We start from the raw sequence: 24111 nt of genomic DNA, 5'->3' as shown, positions 1-24111 counted from the left end.
TAACCAAACAAATATATTTTATGTTTTTTGTTTTGTTTTTTCAAACATGCTCTTTAAACTCTAGGTTTGCATTTTATTTATGGCACCACTGTCAATATTACAGCTTTCAGAAGTACCAAATCACAAAACAAGTAGACTGTGTTAAAGATAGCTTCTAGTGTTTGCAGTTATCATAGTTTTTGTTATTTGGTACTTTTTTTAAAAAGACTGAAAATCACAATTACAGACGAGCATCCTCCCTGTTACATTTATAGGGTTTATGAGGGTTGTTTACTTACCTGGTCAGTCAGTTTTCAGAATTTCCTTTATAGGCATACAGATGCATAAAAACTTCATGAAGTTTTATTTTACGGACTGTAGTTGATGTGGTCTGTGCTAGAATAAATCAACTTACAGGTATCAACTAATAAGAAAATTTAATCCAATTGTAATATATAAAGCACACAGTGACAGTACTGCAGGTGTTTCTAATGCAGTCTCAATTTAATAGAAAGGAAATTGAGATATCTTTCTAGCAGACAATTGGTGCAGACTACAATTAACTTATACTGTTTGTTCTATTTCTTGGATTTTCTTTACTATTCATTGTCTTACAAAGCTTTGCTACAAGGCTTTGCTGTTATACTATTATATTCTTATTTTAGATACCCTTAATATTTTACAAAAAAATAATTTAATTTAAATAACCACTTTCAGAGTAAAAGGCCTGATTTTTTATTTATTTTTTTGGACATATTAATAAATATAAAATGCACCAGAATATAGAATTTCCAATTATGTTCCCTGACTGCAGTAACTCTTCACACCATTGGAGGAGAATTGATAGTCAGTGGGACTCCTCCACCAAGCCAATCACCACCCAGGAGCTTCACAACAGTTGTCTCTGAGCTACCTACTCTGGAACCAAAGGTCAGCCCTGCAGGTGTCCTCTCAAGCTCGCCGGGCACCTGGTTAGTAGGGGCTAATGTAGCCAACGTGATGCACAGCCAAGGCATAAATCTGTACTCCACTGACTACTGGCTGGTTCCACAGTAACACTAATCATGCACTATCTAATGTTATTTTAGGTTGCTAATTGGGGTCTGTGAAACAAGCTGTACATCCTGTTCACTACACGTCTTGCCTTTAACAATTCTTACATTCTTTAAACTCTGTTGATTGATGGATGTAGTTTTTTTTTTTTTACATCGATCTTGGTTCAAAAGGCAAATGTATTAAAATATAGCACAAAATAAGTCAATATGTTTTTTATTTAACAGGCCTCTTTAAAGCCACTGCAAAAGTTTTTTATACAGCTCATTGCATTTATACAGAGATGAAATGTTCCTGACAAATTAAGTAGCAATTCAGAATTAATGTCAACATTATTTGAATCACCAATTTACAGGCTAAACCAAACCTGGACAGGCTCCCTCTCTTCATTTAGAGACAGAAAGGGATCATACAATTCCTATTAAATGCCGATATTCTTACAGTCGTTATGTAACAGCCACAAGGTCAAATCTACTGCTGTTACTGTGACTCTAGTAACCCTAAACACTTTTTGTTACATCAAGAGTTTGAGATAAATGTGAGTAATTTATATATATATATATATATATATTACACACAGTGCCTTGCAAAAGTATTCAGACCCCTGACCAATTCTCTCATATTACTGAATTACAGATGGTACGTTGAAATTTCGTTCTGTTTGATATTTTATTTTAAAACACTGAAACTCAAAATCAATTATTGTAAGGTGACATTGGTTTTATGTTGAGAAATATTTTTAAGAAAAATAAAAAACTGAAATTATCTTGCATGCATAAGTATTCAACCCCCACACATTAATATTTGGTAGAGCCACCTTTTGCTGCAATGACAGCTTTAAGTCTTTTGGGGTAAGTATGTACCAGCTTTGCACACAGTGTCAGAGTGATTTTGGCCCATTCTTCTTGGCAGATTTGCTCCAGGTTGTTCAGGTTGGTTGGGCGACGCTAGTGGACCGCAATTTTCAAATAGTGCCACAGATTCTCAATGGGATTGAGATCAGGACTTTGACTGGGCCACTGTAGGACATTCACCTTTTTGTTCTTGAGCCACTCCAATGTTGCTTTGGCCTTGTGCTTGGGATTATTGTCCTGCTGAAAGGTGAATTTCCTCCCAAGCTTCAGTTTTTAGCATACTGAAGCAGGTTCTCTTGCAGTATTTCCCTGTATTTTGTTCCATCCATTCTTCCTTCAATTTTAACAAGATGCCCAGTCCCTGTTGACGAGAAGCATCCCCACAGCATGATGCTGCCACCACCATACTTCACTGTAGGGATGGTGTGTCTTGAGGCATGGGCAGTGAGGTTTGCGCCACACATAGCGCTTTGAGTTTTGGACAAAAAGCTCTATCTTGGTCTCATCTGACCACAAAACCTTTTCCCACATCGCAGCTGGGTCACTGTCATGCTTTCTGGCAAACTCCAGACGTGCTTTCAGATGGTACTTTTTGAGTAACGGCTTCTTTCTTGCCACCCTCCCATACAGGCCAGTGTTATGCAGAGCTCTTGATATGGTTGACTGGTGCACCATTACTCCACTCCCAGCCACTGAACTCTGTAGCTCCTTCAAAGTGATTGTTGGCCTCTCTCACAAGTCTCCTTCTTGTTTGAGCGCTGAGTTTTGAGGGACGGCCTTTTCTTGGCAGTGCCTGGGTGGTGTGATGCAGCTTCGATTTCCTGATTGATCCAACTGTGCTCACTGGGATATGCAAACACTTGGATATTATTTTGTACCCTTTCCCTAATCTATGCATTTGTATTACTTTATCTCCAACTTCTGTAGAATGCTCTTTGGTCTTCATTTTCCTTCAGATTCACAGCCTGACCAATGATCCTTCAACAGTGGGGTTTTTATCCAGAAAATGTGACAGCAACTTTAATGGTTCACAGGTGGAGGCCAATGGTAAGGTAATTGTGTCCTCGTTAGGGCAATTTCTTTCATCGGTGTAAACTGGGAGCTTCCACAGCACAGGGGTTGAATACTTCTGCAAGCAAGATATTTCCATTTTTTATTTTTCTTAAATATTTCCCAACATAAAACCAATGTCACCTTACAATAATTGATTCTGAGTTTCAGTGTTTTAAAATAAAATATCAAACAGAACAAAATTTCAATGTACCATTTGTAATTCAATAATATGAAAGAATTGGTCAGGGGTCTGAATACTTTTGCAAGGCACTGTGTGTATATATATATATTATATATATATATATATATATATATATATATATATATATATATATATATATATATATATATACACACACACACACACACACACACACACACACACACACATTATACTGTATATCATTTTTTTCTACCTTTTAGGAAATGTAGAGCCCTTATAAATCAAAGCATTGTCTGCATTATATCTGAAGACCAATTACAGCATACAAATTATGCACCTTACTATAGTAATCATACACTATAGCCAAAAAAAAAAAACTTCCTAGAGTCTATACTTAGTTCCCAGTTCTCTTACCCAAAGTCTAAGAATAAAGAATAAATTAGAAATTTGGAACCAATTGAATCAATTTGCCCCCCAAACCTGTCTCGTTTTGGTTTGTTAATCTTGGAAACTATTTGGAAATGACCATCTTGGAAAATGTCATATTTTCAACAATAAAAATATATTAATGGAAATACCGTTGTAGACACTCTGCTTTTGAAGTTCATCTTTTGGTGCCATACTATTATCTGAGCAAATAGTTCTAAATAACTTTATCCACATCATAATAAAAGCATCTCAGGTAGAGCACATAATAGCAGTGATTTAGTGGTGCTCTAAAAGGTAAGGACAACGTCGGCTCAACCTGCTTTCAATCCATCATTTTCATATTAACAGGTTCATTTACAACACAAATCCCTTAAAGTAGTTATATTCCTAATCTATGGTAGCTCTCATTATATCAAAACCTCTAGCAAATCACACAAGTTCTAAATGGCCAACACACACAGTAAACAGAGTCCCCACCCTCCCATTTTACATAGAGAATGCATTTCTCACCATACAAACCAAAAACATATTAAAGGGATTTGGTTTTTTGTTTTTTGTTTTTTTTTAACAAAAGTGACATTCTTTTATACAACCTCTGTTTACAGTAGTCAATTTTATCTGCTCACATTTTCAGGATAAAGACTAACTTTAACAGTGTTTACATGGTCAAGTCATGACAGTTTTCCTAACGATGTTTTGGGCATACTTCTCAGGATTTGTGATTCCATGTAGTTATGATTTAGGACGACAAATCGGGTTGTGACAATGCAAATTACTGCAGTCGTAGTGATTTCGGAGGGTATTTAAATGTATTGTTTGCATACTAATTAGGGAAAATAACGACTTTTAATATCGAGAGAGAGAGCGAGACTTGCCACAGGTTCAGCAGAAGCATTTCGATCACAATGCTGCAGCAGCTCAACCTGGATTCTGTGCTACGAGTGTCACACAGACACGATAAATCATGTCACAGGTACTTTCGTTTTTTAGATTAAAAACTACTTTTGTTTTTACAGTTTTGTATGTGCAGATACTTGTTTACACACTAGTTTCTGTTTATTTTATTAATAGTTTTTCATTTTTTAAAGTAGTGCTGTATATGTGGTAAATTAGAAAATAAACCCTTTTATGTTTAATTGTTCATTTAAATACGGCGTTTCGGCTGTGCAGATGTTTGATGGGATGTGCTTGAATAAAACTTTTGAGTTGTATCTGATAGTTTGTCTTTCAGTGTTTAAAATGTACCAGCGGTTGTAGGTACGAGTAACCGCGGTGGTCCTAGTGCTGCAGTAGTCCAAATTTACAGTGTGTGTCGCGCTGACAACGTCACAGAGTCAAGATTGTAGAGTCGATTTTCATGTGCATCTCAACCCAGCGATTGTGATTGCTTTCTTTTACCCCCGTCTTCTGGATGGGTTTTGTCTTGGATCACACTCAATAAATAATGCATAAGGTTAATGACATGAATAATTATGGCACTTAAATGAAGATTGTAGTGAACTATCCTTTATTTTTGGCAACTGAAAATATAAATCTCAGACAACAGAAACACTCAACAAGCTGTCAAAGATCTTAAAAAAAAAAAACCCACACACCTTCATACAACAGGAACTACAATGGCACTAGACACATTTTGTACCTTGCTCTGCTACATTAACCCATTACGTACCAAATTAATTTCTCTGGGGAAAAAAAAAAAAAAAAAAAAAAAAATCAGAACACAATCTGTATTTAGTAATTTCATACATTCTAAATCAATATTTCTTCACAGGAAAAACAATAAAATCCTTCAGTTTGGCTACAAATTGCTGCGTCCTATTTTGAGGACAGTCAAGTTAGACATGGCCATAATCAGACCAGTGAAATTTAACACCGGCTATGAAGCTCAACACATAGAAAATGGGGTTTATCATCAACAGGTAGATGTTCCAAAATGTACAAAGCAGCCTGTTCTCAAATGAGGACCATGGTACTTAACAGGTTAACTTAAAACATCCCAGCCTAGAATGACTTCTTAAATATGCGACCTCAACACACTCCCCCTCCCCTCTCTTTTCACTTCATTGGTATAATCCAGATGCAGATAACTCCCAGTCCAAGTCTGAAGTCAGCGAGTTCCATCTGGAAATCAGTCACTGTATTCAGATACGTAGCTAGGGCATCTTTTATTTCTCTAGGGCATCTTTTATTTCTCTAGGGCATCTTTTATTTCTCTAGGGCATCTTTTATTTCTCTAGCCATGGCTGCAAGAAGATCCGTTTCAAGAACCACAGAAGCATTTGCTTTTTTTGGTGTCAACACACTCCCACTTCTACAGTGCATAATAAACAAAATATTAATTTTAATTTGATTCAGAAACTTGGACACGATTCCTCTTTCCTTGGCTGTTAGTCTAAAAACGTTCTCACTGTTTATTTCCTTCATCAGTGACCTTCCTTGCAGAGGCGTCTTCTTTGCAGTAGACCTCTGCAGGGTCTAAACTGATCTTGTCATTTTTGTTACCAGTGGCTCCAGGCAAACTGTCCATCTTGTCAGTTTTGCTCATGTGATCAGCAGTATCTCTACAATCCACAGCTTGCTTGATAGATGACTCATTGGCAGAATAATCACCCACAGATTGTAAACACTGGTCCAAAGCATTTTTGGAATCCATTTCACCAGTGGAGGGGACTGCTGTTGAGACTGAAGCACTCTCTTTTGACCCTGAATCTACCTCCCGAGTTTCTCCATTACAGGAAGCCAGCAGTATTGAGCTTACACAGTGGTAGTAACCAGAGGCTTGCTTCTTGTGCATTGAACAGAGATCAATACGAGTGAACAGCTCAGTGCCAAAAGCGGCATCTTCATATTCTTCATACAGAATCTTCTTCAGCCTCTAAATGGGATGCAAGTAAAGAGCATTTTTTTAAACTGTTAACAGAATTTGACAAGTTGGTTTGTAAAGATATCCATTAAACATTTTTTAGTTCTCCTGAAAGGCAATGAAACTGTTACAGTAAGGAGGACCAGGCAGGCAGACAGACGGACACCTGCTAACCCACCACAACGCTGACCTGAACACCCTCTACTTTTCAATCCTGGGCTCTCTCCAAATAGTGTGGCGGTTTGATGATGTTGAGTACTGTACACCAAGATCAGTTTATAGTTGATTCTATTAAATACACTGCACCACAAATCTGTGATATTCAGGAGGTGTGCATTAAGTGTTATAATCCTCAAATCATGTATTGAAACTTTAAATGTTTAGTCTTAAATCAAGGGGTTTGGGACTTTATTTCAATACAGTACAGGTTCTCTAAAAAAATTCTGTTAAAGAAAGACTTGTGTCCAGCACTCTCAGTGTTGCTTAATAAAAATTATAAAAAACCCTCATGTATTTATTTCACTGAAACCCAGTGCAGCTAATTGACTGACATTTACTTTGCAAGTCATCCAATTATAAATTCATTGAATGATCAGATTTTTAAAGAATTAAATATTATGCAAAAAATATATAAAAATGTTATGGCTCTGGGAACGTTTTGAATCCCAGAAAAAAAAAAAAAGATGTTATACAACAATGATATATTTAAAAGTAGAATACATTTACACGTTTTGTAATCTAAGAAACTCTGTTCTGTGTTTATACTACACCACAAGTATCAAGTACATTTTAATCTAAATCCCCCGATAAGTATACAGAACACCCACATACAAATGTCAAGGTTAAATTGCAGCAATCAATCTGAACAAATACACTTGTATGACCTTGAGGTACCTCAATTGCTCAAATAGAAGATCATTTGAAGATCTGAAGGCAATAGTTACAATATTTTTTGTAGCCAAAAAATTACAGGCTTTCATTCCGATTGAGAAATGATCAAGGAATGTTAAAGGTGGTTTGTAATCTTCAGCCAAGAGCTTTCTGCTAGGCACCAATTTTGTTTTTATTTCACTCTATGCTCCATTCAATTATGATAACACATACCGAAGACTCCAAAAACATGGTTAAACATGAACCTACAGGGCTCATCTACAATATTATATATATATTATATATATATATATATATATATATATATATATATATATATATATATGGTTGAATAAAAGAGTAGTAACTGAATTGTAATTTTAAAAATACAATTAAAAAGCATGTTTCCAGTTGTGTCACTATTGTAGTAGGCTGTATGGTTAAAGTTACAGAGCTCCAATAATCCCACAGTAAAATCTTAGCTGTCATACTTCTTCACTAGACTACAGAAACTTGATTTTCATGTAAGCCTGGAACATGAGCTTCCCAAGTTACGAACGCATCATTTAATCCGTATCTGGTAACTAGGATATCTTTTTCTCCTCTATAGGCAGAGAAATGTTCCGATTTCTATGGATCTCATTTACTTACAACAGCTTTAGTTTCAACCACTAGATGGCAGAATTGTAAAACTTTTTTTTACTGAAGCAATGCAAGCAACACCACCTAGTGCTGAACTACTGGAACAAGTCTGAGAGCCATTTATGTTAAAAAGGTAGGTATTGCATTTTTCAGTTTTCTTTACTGTTTTGTTTTTATTATGGTTTGCAATAATACTGTTTTTCTATTGTCATTTTGATTTGAGTCTGTGTTACAGAGCTATTGATATGAAGAGTTTAGGTGCTGCTCTTCAGTTCTAGCTGTCAGACGTGTAACGTAAGTGAAACCGGCCCTATTGTCTATATTAGTAAGTGCCATCAAAACAAAAGGAAACTTGACCCAAAGTGGCCGATCACTAGATTGTGCTGGCCCTTACTTCTACTAAGAAACTGTGCCTAATCTTGGCCTATCCAGTATATTACGGTACAATATTTTGTTTCTATTCAACTTCATCTCCAATTGTGTTTTATTTTATATTTACCATTCTTCTCAGTGCCGGTGCTTTTGAGAGCTTCAGAATAGTCAGGTGAGGCTTAAACTCTTTGCTTCCTGTGATATCAACATCCACATTCTCAAAACTTGTCTTTATGGCCTCTAGTAAAACATACAAAAAAGCTGAATTTAGAGTTTAGCAACATGCCACAGAGATGTAGTTGCTTTCTCAGTTAGATACCATTTTGTAAACCACTGGATACAATTTTGTCCAACCTGAAAATAAGTTGCCCCAAATATATATCAAACTTTGCAGTAATTCAAAAACAGGTTTAAGATTTATTTAATCATTTATTTTTAAAAATCACCTGTCTTCCAAGATGACCTATTCAGATTAAAAAAGCATTCACTCAAGATTATTCTCATTTTTGCAATCACACTGTAATCCAAACGATTATTGTGACATTCTGAATGCAGGTAAGATAAATATGCCTAATAGTTTGAATTCCAGTTTACTGTATATTTATCTAAAGGCTTTTTTCTGAATCAATGGGAACATCGGTATAATAAACAGAATTGTGTCTCTAATACAAGGGTCTCCAAGCCTGGTCCTGGAGGGCCCCCATCCTGCAGGTTTTATAGGTGTCTTTATATTATCAATAGCTTAAGAGCTGGAACACATGTCCAATTAAATTAATAATTGGTTCAATTACGTAATTGGGAGCTTGGTTGAAGGGAAAAACAGAAGACCCTGTAGCTCTCCAGTACCAGGGTTGGAGGCCCCTGCAAATATTACTACTATCAGTATATGAGGCAGGCTCAGCTAGTGATAATCTCCCTCAATATCTAGCTTTTCAAGATTTCATCTTCTACATTCTGGGTTCGGCTCAAACAACATTGTGAACATACTGCTTCGTAAACACTTTGCCATTTGTGCGTAGTATTTTAAAACTGCTAAAGCTATTTATTAATGTTCTAAAATGACATTTATTTATTAATAGGTTGCAACCACAACTGCACTTCCAACCATCTGAAAATGAACGCTTCAGTTAATTCATAAATCACATGATATGCGATAAACTGACTTGCAGTTTCTGTGGTCAACTGTCACTTTACTATTCAAGTGGGTGACTATTCAGTGGTACTCCTAAATGTACAGTAAGCGGGGTTGGCAAGAGTTTTCACTTATTCGGGCAAATAAATAAATAAATAAATAAATAAATGACACCTCAGTGCCGAACTACAATGGCCTGAATCACTGACGTTATTGCTACATGTGCATGCCAGCTCTATCTGCCTGTAAAGCTAAATGGAAGTGCAGCCTAGCTTCAACTCCAACACCTCTTAGCTAACCATCAGATTCACATGTAGTGCAATAAAACCAGTAATTTATTAAAAGACTCTAGCGTTTACCCCGGCATATTATATTATATATATCCTTCTGTACCAAAACACAGTATTATCAGATGAATGTATTGTATGATGTAACAAAACAAATCTGGATGCCAGGCAACAAAAAGAACAGGCCTGTTTTTGTATACAGTGGCTCTCAAAAGTATTCACCCCCCTTTGGACTTTTCCACATTTTATTGTGTTACAACATGGAATCAAAATTGATTTAATTAGGAGTTTTTGCCACTGATCAACACCAAAAAAGTCCATAATGTCAAAGTGAAAAATAAAATCTACAAATTGTTCTAAAGTAATTACAAATATAAAACAGAAAATAATTGATTGCATAAGCACCCCCTTTGCTATGATACACCTAAATAAGCTCTGGTGCAACCAATTGTCTTTAGAAGTCACATAATTAGTTGAATGGAGTCCACCTGTGTGCAATTAAGGTGTTTCACATGATTTCAGGTTAAATACACCTGTCTCTGGGAGGTACCACAGTTGGTTAGTACATTTCATAACAAAAACTACATCATGAAGACAAAGGAACATTCAAAGCAAATCCGGAATAAGGTTCTTCAAAAGCACCAATCAGGGGTAGGATATAAGAACATTTCCAAGGCATTGAATATCCCCCGGAGCACAGTAAAGTCCATTATTAAGAAATGGAGAGAATCTGTCTAGAACAGGCCGTCCTCAAAAACTGAGTATCTGGGCGAGGAGGGCACTAGTCAGGGAGGACACCAAGAGGCCTATGGCAACTCTAAAGGAGTTACAGTGTTCCACGGCTGAACTGGGAGACACTGTGCATACGGCAACAATAGCCCAGGTGCTTCACAAAACTGGCCTTTATGGGAAAGTGGCAAAAAGAAAGCCATTGTTGAAAAAAAACTCACATCAAATCTCGGCTAGAGTTTGCCAGAAGGCATGTGAGAGACTCCGAGACCAAGAGGAAGAAGATTCTATGGTCTGATGAGACCAAAATAGAGCTTTTTGGCCTCAATGCTAAGCGCTATGTTTGGCACAAGCCTAACACCGCACATCATCCTGAGAACACCATCCCTACCGTGAAGCATGGTGGTGGCAGCATCATGCTATGGGGATGCTTCTCTGCATCAGGGCCTGGAAAGCTTGTGAAGATAGAGGGCAAAATGGATGCAGCAAAGTACAGAGAAATCCTGGAGGAAAACCTGCTGAAGCCTGCAAGAGACCTGGGACTTGGGAGAAGATTCATCTTCCAGCAGGACAATGACCCCAAACATACAGCCAAAGCCACACTGGAGTGGTTTAAAAACAAAAAGGTCAATGTCCTGGAGCGGCCCAGTCAAAGCCCGGACCTCAATCCAATTGAGAATATGTGGAAAGAGTTGAACATTGCTGTTCACCAAAGGTCCCCATCCAACTTGACGGAGCTTGAGCAATTTTGCAAAGAAGAAAGGGCAAAAATTGCAGTGTCCAGATGTGCAAAGCTGGTAGAGACTTATCCAAATAGACTCATGGCTATAATTGCTGCCAAAGGTGCCTCTACCAAATATTAACTCAAGGGGGTGAATACTTATACAATCAATTATTTTCTGTTTTGTATTTGTAATTAATTTAGAACAATTTGTAGATTTTATTTTTCACTTTGACATTATGGACTTTTCTTGTGTTGATCAGTGGCAAAAACTCCTAATTAAATCCATTTTGATTCCATGTTGTAACACAATAAAATGTGGAAAAGTCCAAGGGGGGTGCATACTTTTGAGAGCCACTGTAATTGGGCATATTAAAAGAACATTTTATAGCCTCATTACAGCAAACTTCCCCCGAGCCCAAGACTACTGTCATAAAAAGATGCAGTTTCCGGCATTTTCTAGCTTCCTGTATCAACACTGCAGATTTACTGACCAGCCACTTGATGTAGTGTTGGCTGCTCGTCCGCTGTCATTTTGACATAACACACTTTATTGTTAAACTGAACAATCCCATGAAATATCATCTTGGGTAATCTGCCCTGCAAGATTTCATCAACTTTTCTTCTGCACTGCTGTAAAGCGTCCACTGCCCTGCAAAAGAACAGCAGAACAGTCGTTATCAGCAATGAACGCGATGCACTTTCAGCTGCCAATTTAAATTTGCTTCAAACAGTCAGTCGATACCAGCCTGAGTTCCTGTCACCCCTGGGATACGCAAGAAACATTTAAAAAAAGATTTCCAAAACAATTCCTTCCTCTCATTAAAATAATGTTTTTTAGTGAGGACCCTGAATCGGTTTTCAGGCCAATAAATGGCTTTTTGTTATAGGAATTGGCTCTTTTCAATAGGAATACATTAGGCAAGATACCTGTGATATTTCAGGCCTAAACCATGTTGCTTTCAGTTTATCATCATCAAATTGTTTGTTGAATCAGAAACAACAGATTAATCAATAACTAAAGCTCTAAAGCTTTATTTCACATACTGCACTATTTAAGTGCTCAGTTTGCGTGGAGAGTAGTTATTACTATGCAAGTGCTCAAGACTAAGTGGGCAGCGGTCTTTGAGAGATGCATTTATTTCACAGTGACCAAATGTCAGACAGGAAGCTTTTGGAGAGTATCAATATTTTTGGCATGTGCAGGATTACTTAAAGGAAAATAATGTATTTGTCTTTTTAACACCTACCTCTGTACTGCTTCGTTAGTCCTCAGGGTAGCTACAATGACTGTTAAATGCAGCTTCTCCAAAGGGATTAGTGCCCTTTGAAGCTGCTTCTCTTTTTTCACAAGGCTCTTCTGGACATCTCCTATTTTATCCAATAACTAAAACACACAGTACAGACCATTACTAGAACACAAAGGATTGGGAGATGGCTTTGTTACACAAAGCTAAATTAAAGTGGAACTCATTTATCAGCCATAGAAATGGCAAACAGCAATACAATTTGGATTTGTCCTAGTCAATCGATCCTGATTTTATATAGCGGATTTCATAGTTGACCACCATCACAAAGCGCTTGTGAGAATTCTTCACCCTGAATATATATAAAACACATTGGAAATGTGAAAAAACGCCAAGTTACCAAAAGTGCCCAGCCATTTAAAGTAGAGATTTCAAAAACACAAGCCAAGTTTCAAGAAACCATTGCGGCAACCTTGCCCAGCAACAAGCAAACAGGCACAACTGTAAAAGCGGTGGGGGCCAAGGTTGCCCCAATTGTTTCTACTAACTTAGCTTGTATTTTTCCAGACACAATAAACGCGGATCAAACTCATGAAAAACACAAGCCAAGTTAGTCGGTTTTACAGTTGTGCCTATTTGCTTTGTGCTGGGCAAGGTTGCCCCAATGGTTTCTTCAAACTTGGCTTGTGTTTTTGATATCTCTACTTTAAATGACTGGGCAGTTTTGGTAACTTGGTGTTTTTTCACATTTCCAATGTGTTTTTGTTTCAGATATCACTTCTTTTTTATTTACTTTATAGCACACACACATTACGGGAATAGCAAAATTGTTCAACCTACATTGAGGCAATGTATTGCCGTTTGGATAGGGTAAATGTAAATAGTAGCCTAGTCTGTTGAAAGGGTTAAGATGTGAATCTGTGTAGCGTAGCGGTTATGTAGTCGGAGTGAAAGGATGACTAGTTAGGGTTCAAATCCTGCCATATATATACACACACACACACAGTACTGTGCAAAAGTTTTAGGCAGGTGTGAAAAAATGCTGTAAAGTAAGAATGCTTTCAAAAATAGACATGTTAATAGATTATATTTATCAATTAACTAAATGCAAAGTGAGTGAACAGAAGAAAAATCTAAATCAAATCCATATTTGGCGTGACCACCCTTTGCCTTCAAAACAGCATCAATTCTTCTAGGTACACTTGCACAAAGTCAGGGATTTTGTAGGCATATAGTCAGGTGTATGATTAAACAATTATACCAAACAGGTGCTAATGATCATCAATTCAATATGTAGGTTGAAACACAATCATTAACTGAAACAGAAACAGCTGTGTAGGAGGAAAAAAAACTGGGTGAGGAACAGCCAAACTCAGCTAACAAGGTGAGGTTGCTGAAGACAGTTTACTGTCAAAAGTCATACACCATGGCAAGACTGAGCACAGCAACAAGACACAAGGTAGTTATACTGCATCAGCAAGGTCTCTCCCAGGCAGAAATTTCAAGGCAGACAGGGGTTTCCAGATGTGCTGTCCAAGCTCTTTTGAAGAAGCACAAAGAAACGGGCAACGTTGAGGACCGTAGACACAGTGGTCGGCCAAGGAAACTTACTGCAGCAGATGAAAGACACATCATGCTTACTTCCGTTCACAATCGGAAGATGTCCAGCAGTGCCATCAGCTCAGAATTGGCAGAAAACAGTGGGACCCTGGTACACCCATCTACTATCCGGAGAAGTCTGGTCAGAAGTGGCCTTCATGGAAGACTTGCAGCCAAAAAGCCATACCTCCGACGTGGAAACAAGGCCAAGCAACTCAACTATGCACGAAAACACAGGAACTGGGGTGTAGAAAAATGGCAGCAGGTGCTCTGGACTGATGAGTCAAAATTTGAAATATTTGGCTGTAGCAGAAGGCAGTTTGTTCGCCGAAGGGCTGGAGAGCGGTACACAAATGAGTGTCTGCAGGCAACAGTGAAGCATGGTGGAGGTTCCTTGCAAGTTTGGGGCTGCATTTCTGCAAATGGAGTTGGGGATTTGGTCAGAATTAATGGTCTCCTCAATGCTGAGAAGTACAGGCAGATACTTATCCATCATGCAATACCATCAGGGAGGCATCTGATTGGCCCCAAATTTATTCTGCAGCATGACAACGACCCCAAACATACAGCGAAAGTCATTAAGAACTATCTTCAGCGTAAAGAACAAGGAGTCCTGGAAGTGATGGTATGGCCCCCACAGAGCCCTGATCTCAACATCATTGAGTCTGTCTGGGATTACATGAAGAGAGAGAAGCAACTGAGGCTGCCTAAATCCACAGAAGAACTGTGGTTAGTTCTCCCAGATGTTTGGGCCAACCTACCTGCCGAGTTCCTTCAAAAACTGTGTGCAAGTGTACCTAGAAGAATTGATGCTGTTTTGAAGGCAAAGGGTGGTCACACCAAATATTGATTTGATGTAGATTTTTCTTCTGTTCACTCACTTTGCATTTTGTTAATTGATAAATATAAACTATTAACATGTCTATTTTTGAAAGCATTCTTACTTTACAGCATTTTTTCACACCTGCCTAAAACTTTTGCACAGTACTATATATATATATATATATATATATATATATATATATATATATATATATATATATATATATATATAAACACACACACATACTGGTGCACAATGAAAACACAACAGTCTAAGTTTTACTTCAATAGCTCATTGGGCACATACATAATGTTATTTGCATTTTAAATAGTGAGCAGATAGGTTTGTTGATTGTTTGAGTAGTATTGTTCCTTGGGATAACAAAATACTGAGCTCAAGTCATGTGATTTCATAAAAATGCCAGGTGCTCAGTGTTTGTTAAAATTGCCTAAATGAGTTGATTAAGAATCTGTATAAATAGCCATTCAAAAATATGATTTTAATTAACGCAAGAACAGTGAAAGATACGACCACGCCCCGCTTGAGTGATCAAGATTGCCTGGTTGCTATCGGCATGATTGAAGGCAGTCTGTCTGTGAGAGAAGTTGCCTGGAGAATGAGATGTTCTGCTTCAACAATCAGCAGACTAGTCCAGAGAAAACAGGAAACCAGCTGTGAGGGACAGGCCACGTCCTGGAAGGCAGAGGGTCACCACACCAGCCCAAGACCATTATGCTGACTGTTGTGTTGTTCAAGTCAACCGGTGGAGCAACCGTGACCAGCCAACCTTCAACAACTGGCTGCAGCTGCACAGGAAGAGCAGCAGAACATCCCACAGTAGTCTATCCAGAGGCTGATCAGGTCCATGCATCAACGCTGCCAGGCCTGTTTTAATGTTCAGTTAGGTCATACCCGATACTAACTTTGTAATGTTTTCATTTTGAGTGTGTCACTTTTTATACTGAAAACTTATTCTTTGATCTGTATTTTTGTTCACATTTTCTGTGATTTTGTTTGATATCTCTGTTTAAAATATTTGATTAAATCCATTAGACCTGAGTGTTGCGTTTCTTTTGTGCATCACACTGTATATGTAATATACATATGCATAGATTAAAGTGCCTGGGGTCTGCAAAAATCTGCAAAAAAATATGTTGGAAGAAAGAGGATATGGACATTACCTTCCTTTGGTGACTTATTTCTCTTACTGTATGACAGGTATTTACTTTTTTCAACATTTCACCTAAGAGTGTTGGGAACTACAAATTAAATGTGGAATGGTACTTTTGCTTGATTTACTTTTTCTGCTCCAATACTCTGAAAACACGTAAACTATCATAAGAACATAAGAACATAAGAAAGTTTACAAACGAGAGGAGGCCATTCAGCCCATCTTGCTCGTTTGGTTGTTAGTAGCTTATTGATCCCAGAATCTCATCAAGCAGCTTCTTGAAGGATCCCAGGGTGTCAGCTTCAACAACATTACTGGGGAGTTGGTTCCAGACCCTCACAATTCTCTGTGTAAAAAAGTGCCTCCTATTTTCGGTTCTGAATGCCCCTTTATCTAATCTCCATTTGTGACCCCTGGTCCTTTTTTCTTTTTTCAAGTCAAAGAAGTCCCCCGGGTTGATATTGTCTATACCTTTTTAGGATTTTGAATGTTTGAATCAGATCGCCGCGTAGTCTTCTTTGTTCAAGACTGAATAGATTCAATTCTTTTAGCCTGTCTGCATACGACATGCCTTTTAAACCCGGGATAATTCTGGTTGCTCTTCTTTGCACTCTTTCTAGAGCAGCAATATCCTTTTTGTAACGAGGTGACCAGAACTGAACACAATATTCTAGGTGAAGTCTTACTAATGCATTGTAGAGTTTTAACATTACTTCCCTTGATTTAAATTCAACACTTCTCACAATATATCCGAGCTTCTTGTTGGCCTTTTTTATAGCTTCCCCACATTGTCTAGATGAAGACATTTCTGAGTCAACATAAACTCCTAGGTCTTTTTCATAGTTCCCTTCTTCAATTTCACTATCTCCCATATGATATTTATAATGCACATTTTTATTGCCCGCATGCAATACTTTACACTTTTCTCTATTAAATTTCATTTGCCATGTGTCTGCCCAGTTCTGAATGCTGTCTAGATCATTTTGAATGACCTTTGCTGCTTCAACAGTGTCTGCCACTCCTCCTATTTTTGTGTCGTCTGCAAATTTCACTCCATTTCGAGGTTTCTCCTCTAATCAGTACTTTCTGTTTTCTACCTGTTAACCACTCCCTAATCCATGTGCATGCATTTCCTTGAATCCCTACTGCGTTCAGTTTGAGAATTAATCTTTTATGCGGGACTTTGTCAAAAGCTTTCTGGAAATCTAAATAAACCATGTCGTATGCTTTGCAGTTATCCATTTTCAATGTTGCATCCTCAAAAAAGTCAAGTAGGTCAGTTAGACATGATCTCCCTTTCCTAAAACCATGCTGGCTGTCTCCCAGGATATTGTTACCATATAGGTAATTTTCCATTTTGGATCTTCTTATAGTTTCCATAAGTTTACATATAATAGAAGTCAGGCTTATTGGTCTGTAGTTACCTGGTTCGGTTTTGTCTCCCTTTTTGTGGATTGGTATTACGTTTGCTATTTTCCAGTCTGTTGGTACAACCCCTGTGTCAAGAGACTGTTGCATGATCTTGGTTAGCGGTTTGTAAATAACTTCTTTCATTTCTTTGAGTACTATTGGGAGGATCTCATCCGGCCCAGGGGATTTGTTTATTTTAAGAGCTCCTAGTCCCTTTAACACTTCTGCCTCTGTTATGCTAAAGTTATTTAAAATTGGATAGGAACAGGTCGACATGTGGGGCATGTTGTCCGTGTCCTCCTTTGTAAAAACCTGTGAAAAGTAATCATTTAATATATTTGCTATTTTTTTTTCTTAATTTTGCCATTTGTGTCTCTTAGACATTTAACCACCTCTTTGAATGTTCTCTTGCTGTTATAATATTGGAAAAACATTTTGGAATTGGTTTTAGCCCCCTTAGCAATATTGATTTCTCTCTCTCTCTTGGCCTTTCTAACTTCCTTTTTGACTTGTGTTTGCAGTTCCAAGTACTCTTTCTGTGTACTTTGTTTTTGGTCCCTTTTAAACGCTCTGTAAAGTGCCTTTTTTCGCTGAATATTTTTTTTAATTGATCTATTAAACCATTTTGGCAATTTTGTTTTAGATTTAGATTTGTCTACTTTTGGGATGTAATTGTTTTGTGCCTCTAGTACTACATTTTTAAAAAACAGCCACCCTTTTTCTGTGGATGTTTTCTCTATTTTACTCCAATCTACTTCTATTAGTCTCTGTTTCATACCTTCGTAGTTTGCTTTTCTAAAATTGTAAACCTTAGCTTTAGTCATTACTTTTGGGGTTTTAAAAAAATATTTCAAATGAGACCATGTTGTGGTCTGAGTTTGCCAATGGCTCTCTGACCTCTGTTTTAGTTATTCTGTCTTCATTATTTGAAAAGACTAAATCAAGGCATGCCACCCCTCTAGTCGGTGCCTTGACAAATTGCGTTAGGAAGCAGTCATTTGTCATTTCCACCATTTCAATTTCGTCCGTCGTGCCCCCATTGGGTTTTCCCATTTTATATGGGGGAAGTTGAAATCCCCCATTAGTATGGCTTCTCCTTTTCTACACGCATTTCGAATGTCATTGTACAACAGATTATTTTGCTCAGCGTCTGAATTTGGCGGTCTATAGCATGCTCCTATTATTATGCCCTTTGAATTTGTGTCCATTATTCTGACCCATATTGATTCTGCATTGTTTTCTTTGTCCTGATTTAACACCTGGGCTTCAAGGCTATTTCTTATGTATAGCGCTACCCATGCTGTATAGATAGCCATCACTGGCAGTTCTCACATTGTAATCACTGTAACTTGGTGTGAGGAACTATCATTCCTTTCAAATAAAGGTGATTGCAGCTTCAGTATTTCTTTACATCCTGTAACCATAGAGACTCTGCAGCATCTCTGGAAATGCACACTACACAATGCAGTGACAAAACACTGAATTGTTAAATTCAATATGCCATCAGGCCATATCTTTCCATTGTTCCAAAAATACCATTTAATATGCCATTAACGTCTTGATTGCACAGTAGTAATCCTAATAAAAATACATAATTATGCAAGTGATTTTTTCTCATTTACACCACCCCTTTATAAAAAACTACACTAACTTAGATCAAGTGAAGCCATAAGTTAATTCAAACTATTCTTTTACATTTGTAAATACCTGTTTGTTAGTTATTGGAATAGAAACAAAGTAATTGGGCCTTTGTTTGGGCGAGTTGTTAGTCTGTTCTTTGGTGGCCTGGGTCCTGTTGCGCCTCCTACCACGCCACCTCTTTCTACCACGGGGCGCTGAATTCTTCTTGGGTTTGACTGAAAGTAATGAGGATGGAGGAGTGGGTTTGAGTATGTTGGTTTATATTTGAAAAGCATTTCTGTGCCTCATTTCTGAGGTGATTAACTGTATTTACAGATCCCACCCCAAACAGAACTTGTCTAACCTGTTGTATATATTTACATAATTATGATAACAGAAGACCTTAAATGCCAGTGCAGATAATCACAACAAAAAATAAATGCATGGATGGTGACCAGTAACAGTTAGAGCCAAGGAATCAAAACGATAAGACTCATTCTGAATCCTAGTATTGTGCGTGCCATCCTACAAGCAAAAAAATTATGAGCAATTACTTTTTTCTGGTAGAAAATAAATAAATTCCTCTTACTTTCAAGAATATCCGCAATGTCATCAACAAAACTAAATGGCAGTTCTGCAAGCTCCTCGGTGAAGAGCTCAGTAAAATCTCGCAAGTTCTCACCTGCAAGATAAATCAAAACCACATAAAACAGGGCAGCACTACAGTAGAAAGAAACTTCTCTACATTCATTTAGTGAAGCCCCATGGCTTCTTTTCCCATTTGGTTTATGGTTGAGAGGAATTCCATCTGCCATTGTGTTTGTGTGGAACAGGCCCAAGTACTTACCGTTTAAATATTCCTTTATGGACCAAGGGGTTGATGTTTGTATTTTTGTTTATGACTAAGTCGCCCTGGATAAGGGCGTCTGCTAAGAAATAAATAATAATAATAATAATAATAATAATAAATGATGTTTTCAACTTGTACCCCACTGGTTTAAAGCCACTCTGGATAACCATCCACACATGCAACCCAGAGGGATTTCAGTGCTGTAAAAACGCTCCAGTAAAATCCAGCTGTAGCTTATCCTGGTGGGGTACACTGTAGGTTGATCAAAGCGACCCCCTAGCTCTCAAAGCAATCAATTATGAACTGAAAAAAAGTCACATGACATGCAGTTATTTAAAGCTCTTCATTATCAATAAATAAATAAAATCCAAGTTGGATCATTCCACATCAAATGGACCTTGATATCACATATGTATGTACCTGAAAGTGTTTTAGGAAGAATCACAAATATAGTAGCTCTCAATTCTCTGTATTTTTGAAGTTGTGGGCCTATAGTGAGGGGGGGACCCATGATGGATGAAAACAAGCACCGAAACGGGGCCCATGTTTGTGAGGTCATGTCTTGCAAAGTATTCAATAGCTCTTCTTGATACTCACTATACACAGAGAACTGCTCTTTTAGTCTAATAATGTGTCAACATTGTATCTATTGGTAATACGATGGAGACAAATGTAGAAAAAGGTGCAATGATGGCAATACGAATGCCACATTGTATGTGGAAGAACTCCTGAACCACTGTAGTTATCACCTTCTCGATAGTTTATCCAGATTATCATACAACAATGAAGACAAGGTAATAGGAAACCCCAAAGTTGACGTCAGGCCAGATATTGCATCCCCTTAAAAGGGTTAGCAGATACGTGTGTGCTTTTAATACGTCATAAACGCATGTTTTTTCTAAGTCTGGAAAACAATGAGAATTGTAAAATGTATCATTCTACTTAAATATGTTTCTTTAAAATAGCACAGAAATTAAGAAAATGTGTACAATCACTAATGGTATTTTGTAGGTTGACATGCATCAATACAGAAAATAATTCACATATAAACTACAATGAATTATCAGCTAAACCATGTACACTATTGTATACAGTTTGGCAAAATTGTATTTGTATCCAATTCTTAAGGATACTGATCCCTATGGCAACACAAAAAGGTATTTCTACAGCAGGTCATCCATTTTATTTTATTAATATAATAAAATAAATCACCATGTGCCAGCAATGTGAGCATCAACAAGGCTAGGCTAAACGTTCTATGAACTGGTTAAAGAAAACTGCTTTGCCTTTATGATTTCCTGTTTCTCTTACAACAGCTAAATCATTGACCTACAGAAACAGCTGCATAGAGTAGATTTAGCAGGAGCCTGATTATTCACAGATGCAACATCAAAAGAATGAGACAGGGAGGAGGGAAAAGATTCCAAAATGTAGTTCATTTGGTGTGGAATGACCCAACTGGAATACTCTGGCAATCCCTATGCAGGTCTCTAATTCAGTTTTTAAAGAAATTCCTAGGTATACTATGCAGCCATCAGCATGTTTCATCCATCTGACTTATACTTTAGTGAAATGTATTTCACCCAAAGAACCTTCTAAATAAATAGCCACCATCCTATCCTCCTAAATAGGCAATATACTTTTCAACAGGGGTTGTTCCAAATCAGAAGTGCTAGAATGAGTCAACACCCACAAATAAATGCCATGCCACTATCATACCAAATAATCACACACTGAAAAGGCATGAACTAAACGTTGGCAGCATAGGATAGGTAATTTCATTACAAGTCGAAGAAGCCATTATGTTAGTAGACTGGGGGCTTTATATTTGCAACTACAAGAAAATGTTATTTGGAAAGCGTACGTCAAATACAAAGACATCACTTAAAGTACTGCAGTAAAAAAAAAAAAAAAGAAAAACCGTGCTGGATATTATTTTATTAAGGTTGTTATAGTTCTAAACAATAACATAAAGCAAGGATATAGGAGATTCATACTGGGTATCCAAGTAATTATTAAAACCAAACACTGGCATTAGTCCAAACAGGAAGGCATCAATCTTCACGGGGAATTTACTCTTCGTCCGAACTTTGTGAAATATTTGTTTTGTAAAGGCACACGTACTTATACCCGACATGTCACCCTATACTGATCGAATCACTGCTTAGTTACGGTACTTTTTTTGGTTCTACTTAGGCTTACCATATGTTTGGTCATTTGCAGAATTATTCAGATTGTTTGGGTTAACGTCTCTATGTTCCTTTCCTTCAAAGGGCTCAATCGCTGCATCCACAACAGACATTTTCAATTATTTTTCGTGTTCTGTTTTTCTTTTTCTCCTAATTTATTAAATAGCATGTAATTTGCACGTTGAGTAATCGTTTTAGATTTATGTTAATATGTCAATTAGGCTAGGTGCCTTTTCACAAGCATTCGTTACATTTAAATATGTAAAAAAAAAAATAAAAAATAAATAAAAAAAAGGCTGTAATTTCTACATGTTGACAAGGAAGCGGCATTGCTTCTGCCTACATCGCTCAGAACACCACAATTAACATTCCAAAGACAGAACACTATCGTTACCGGTATGCATTCATCCCATGCTGAAATTGTAACGCTAAACAAGACCATGCAAGATTGATTTTAACACATTGACCGTCTGATACAATTATGGAAAACCTGGGTGCGTCCAATAGCCAGAGGAGAGGGGTATCTCTGTAGCCTGGATCCTCCAGTCGTGCAGTCATGCGTGCGCAGCTTGTAATAAGCGTCATTATTCGTCTGCTAAATGTCTGTAATAATAATGTTTTTAAACGATCTACTAAATAATGATGGTTTAATCAAATCAAGGCATAATATTCGTGTTTTTTTTAAAATAAATACATTTCAAGATCTGCTCCTGGGGAGCTCCTACACATTGATTTAAATAACCCTCATCATTATTTTCTGAACCCAGTCACATAGAAATGTTCCTCATATGCTTCTTTTTTTCAGCTACTGAGATTCATTATTATTGGGGAAATGTCATACAGTGTGATATGGATAACTATAATAATATGTAATAATGGACACAGTGATATGCATATTACCATATCATCTGACATTCCCATTGCAATCATGTACTACAGTCATCTGTATTTAAATAGTAATCTTCATCAACACTGTTTCCAAATGTCCCTTGTATGAACAAGACAAGGTCTCCCCTAATAATGAATAAATCAATGAAAGATAAAAAGTAAAATATATATTCATGGAGTCAATGACATGCGCACGTCATGCATGCACAGGTATTTCACGTCAAACACCGTAAAGTCTTTGGAAAATAAAGGGCATTATTTAAAATGATATTGCTGTGATTGAAACTAAATTGCAACTAAATATTTTACAGCCTACAAAGAGGTATCGGGGGAATTATTATTTTTAAGTTTGAATTTATAAAACAAAAATACATATGTTATGTAAAATTGACGTTTTTGCTTTGTTCGTTTATTGTTATTGTTAATAGTAATCGTTTGATGGGGGTCTTATGAAGTTTCCATCGGCCTTATTACCATAAGGTCCGATGTGATCATGTGATTTGGGGTGTTCCTATGAATGCGCTTGCGTTTGGCGTGAGCTGGGGGGTGTAAGGATAGGGCAGAAGAAGCAGAAAGGAGCAGTTAGTAGGACAGGGTGCTGGCTAGAAAGGACCTAACTTAGGATAGAGGAGGGGGTGAGGACCTGACTTTAGCAGCAGACCAGCAGAGCTGGACATGGAAACTAGGATAGAAAGTTGTCACTAACTGAGGGCGACATCCCAGGGTCAGAGGACCCAGCAACCAAAACAGGATAGAAAGATGGTCGCTGACTGAGGGCGACGATGCCGTCACATCCCAGGGGCAAAAGACCCAGTGACCGAAAACACATTTGAGGGTTATGACTCTGGGAGCCGCCCCTTGGGAGGAAGTCAGTCCCGGTAGACCGGAAAACAAAGGAGATAGAGAGAGAGGTACCCAGCATCTGAGACTTCTGTAAAGGGGCGCCCGTTAAACCCCCCGATTGGCCGAGACTTCACGCTGCCTGGGACCTGAAAAAAGGACAAAGCATGGAGGTTAGTATGGGACTCGAGCACTGAGTGGCCACGTCCCGAAAGAAAGGCCGAATATAGAACAGAGCCTCGAGTGAGGTAAGATAAGCGCAGGAGCTGCGAAAGGACAGAGTGTGGCCGGGGGTCCGCTCTGACTCACATGGTGAGAACCCCCCTG

The 24111-nt window shown here is 37.7% G+C and overlaps 1 protein-coding gene across 1 annotated transcript; it reads right to left on the bottom strand.

Annotated features, from left to right (window-relative positions):
* Positions 1-5021: 5021 nt before the first annotated feature.
* On the bottom strand, positions 5022-22313 carry LOC117399350 (A-kinase anchor protein 7-like). The gene is made up of 7 exons (XM_033998447.3): positions 22070-22313; positions 19607-19699; positions 19105-19253; positions 12398-12534; positions 11642-11799; positions 8406-8518; positions 5022-6406 (listed from the first exon to the last, which is right to left on the bottom strand). The coding sequence occupies exons 1-7, from the start codon at positions 22167-22169 to the stop codon at positions 5936-5938; spliced, it is 1221 nt and encodes a 406-aa protein (XP_033854338.3). The 5' UTR covers positions 22170-22313; the 3' UTR covers positions 5022-5935.
* Positions 22314-24111: the final 1798 nt, after the last annotated feature.

This window comes from Acipenser ruthenus, chromosome 4 (genome assembly GCF_902713425.1).
Source record: "Acipenser ruthenus chromosome 4, fAciRut3.2 maternal haplotype, whole genome shotgun sequence".
NCBI lineage: Eukaryota > Metazoa > Chordata > Actinopteri > Acipenseriformes > Acipenseridae > Acipenser > Acipenser ruthenus.
This window is presented reverse-complemented; position numbering and strand designations above follow the sequence as displayed.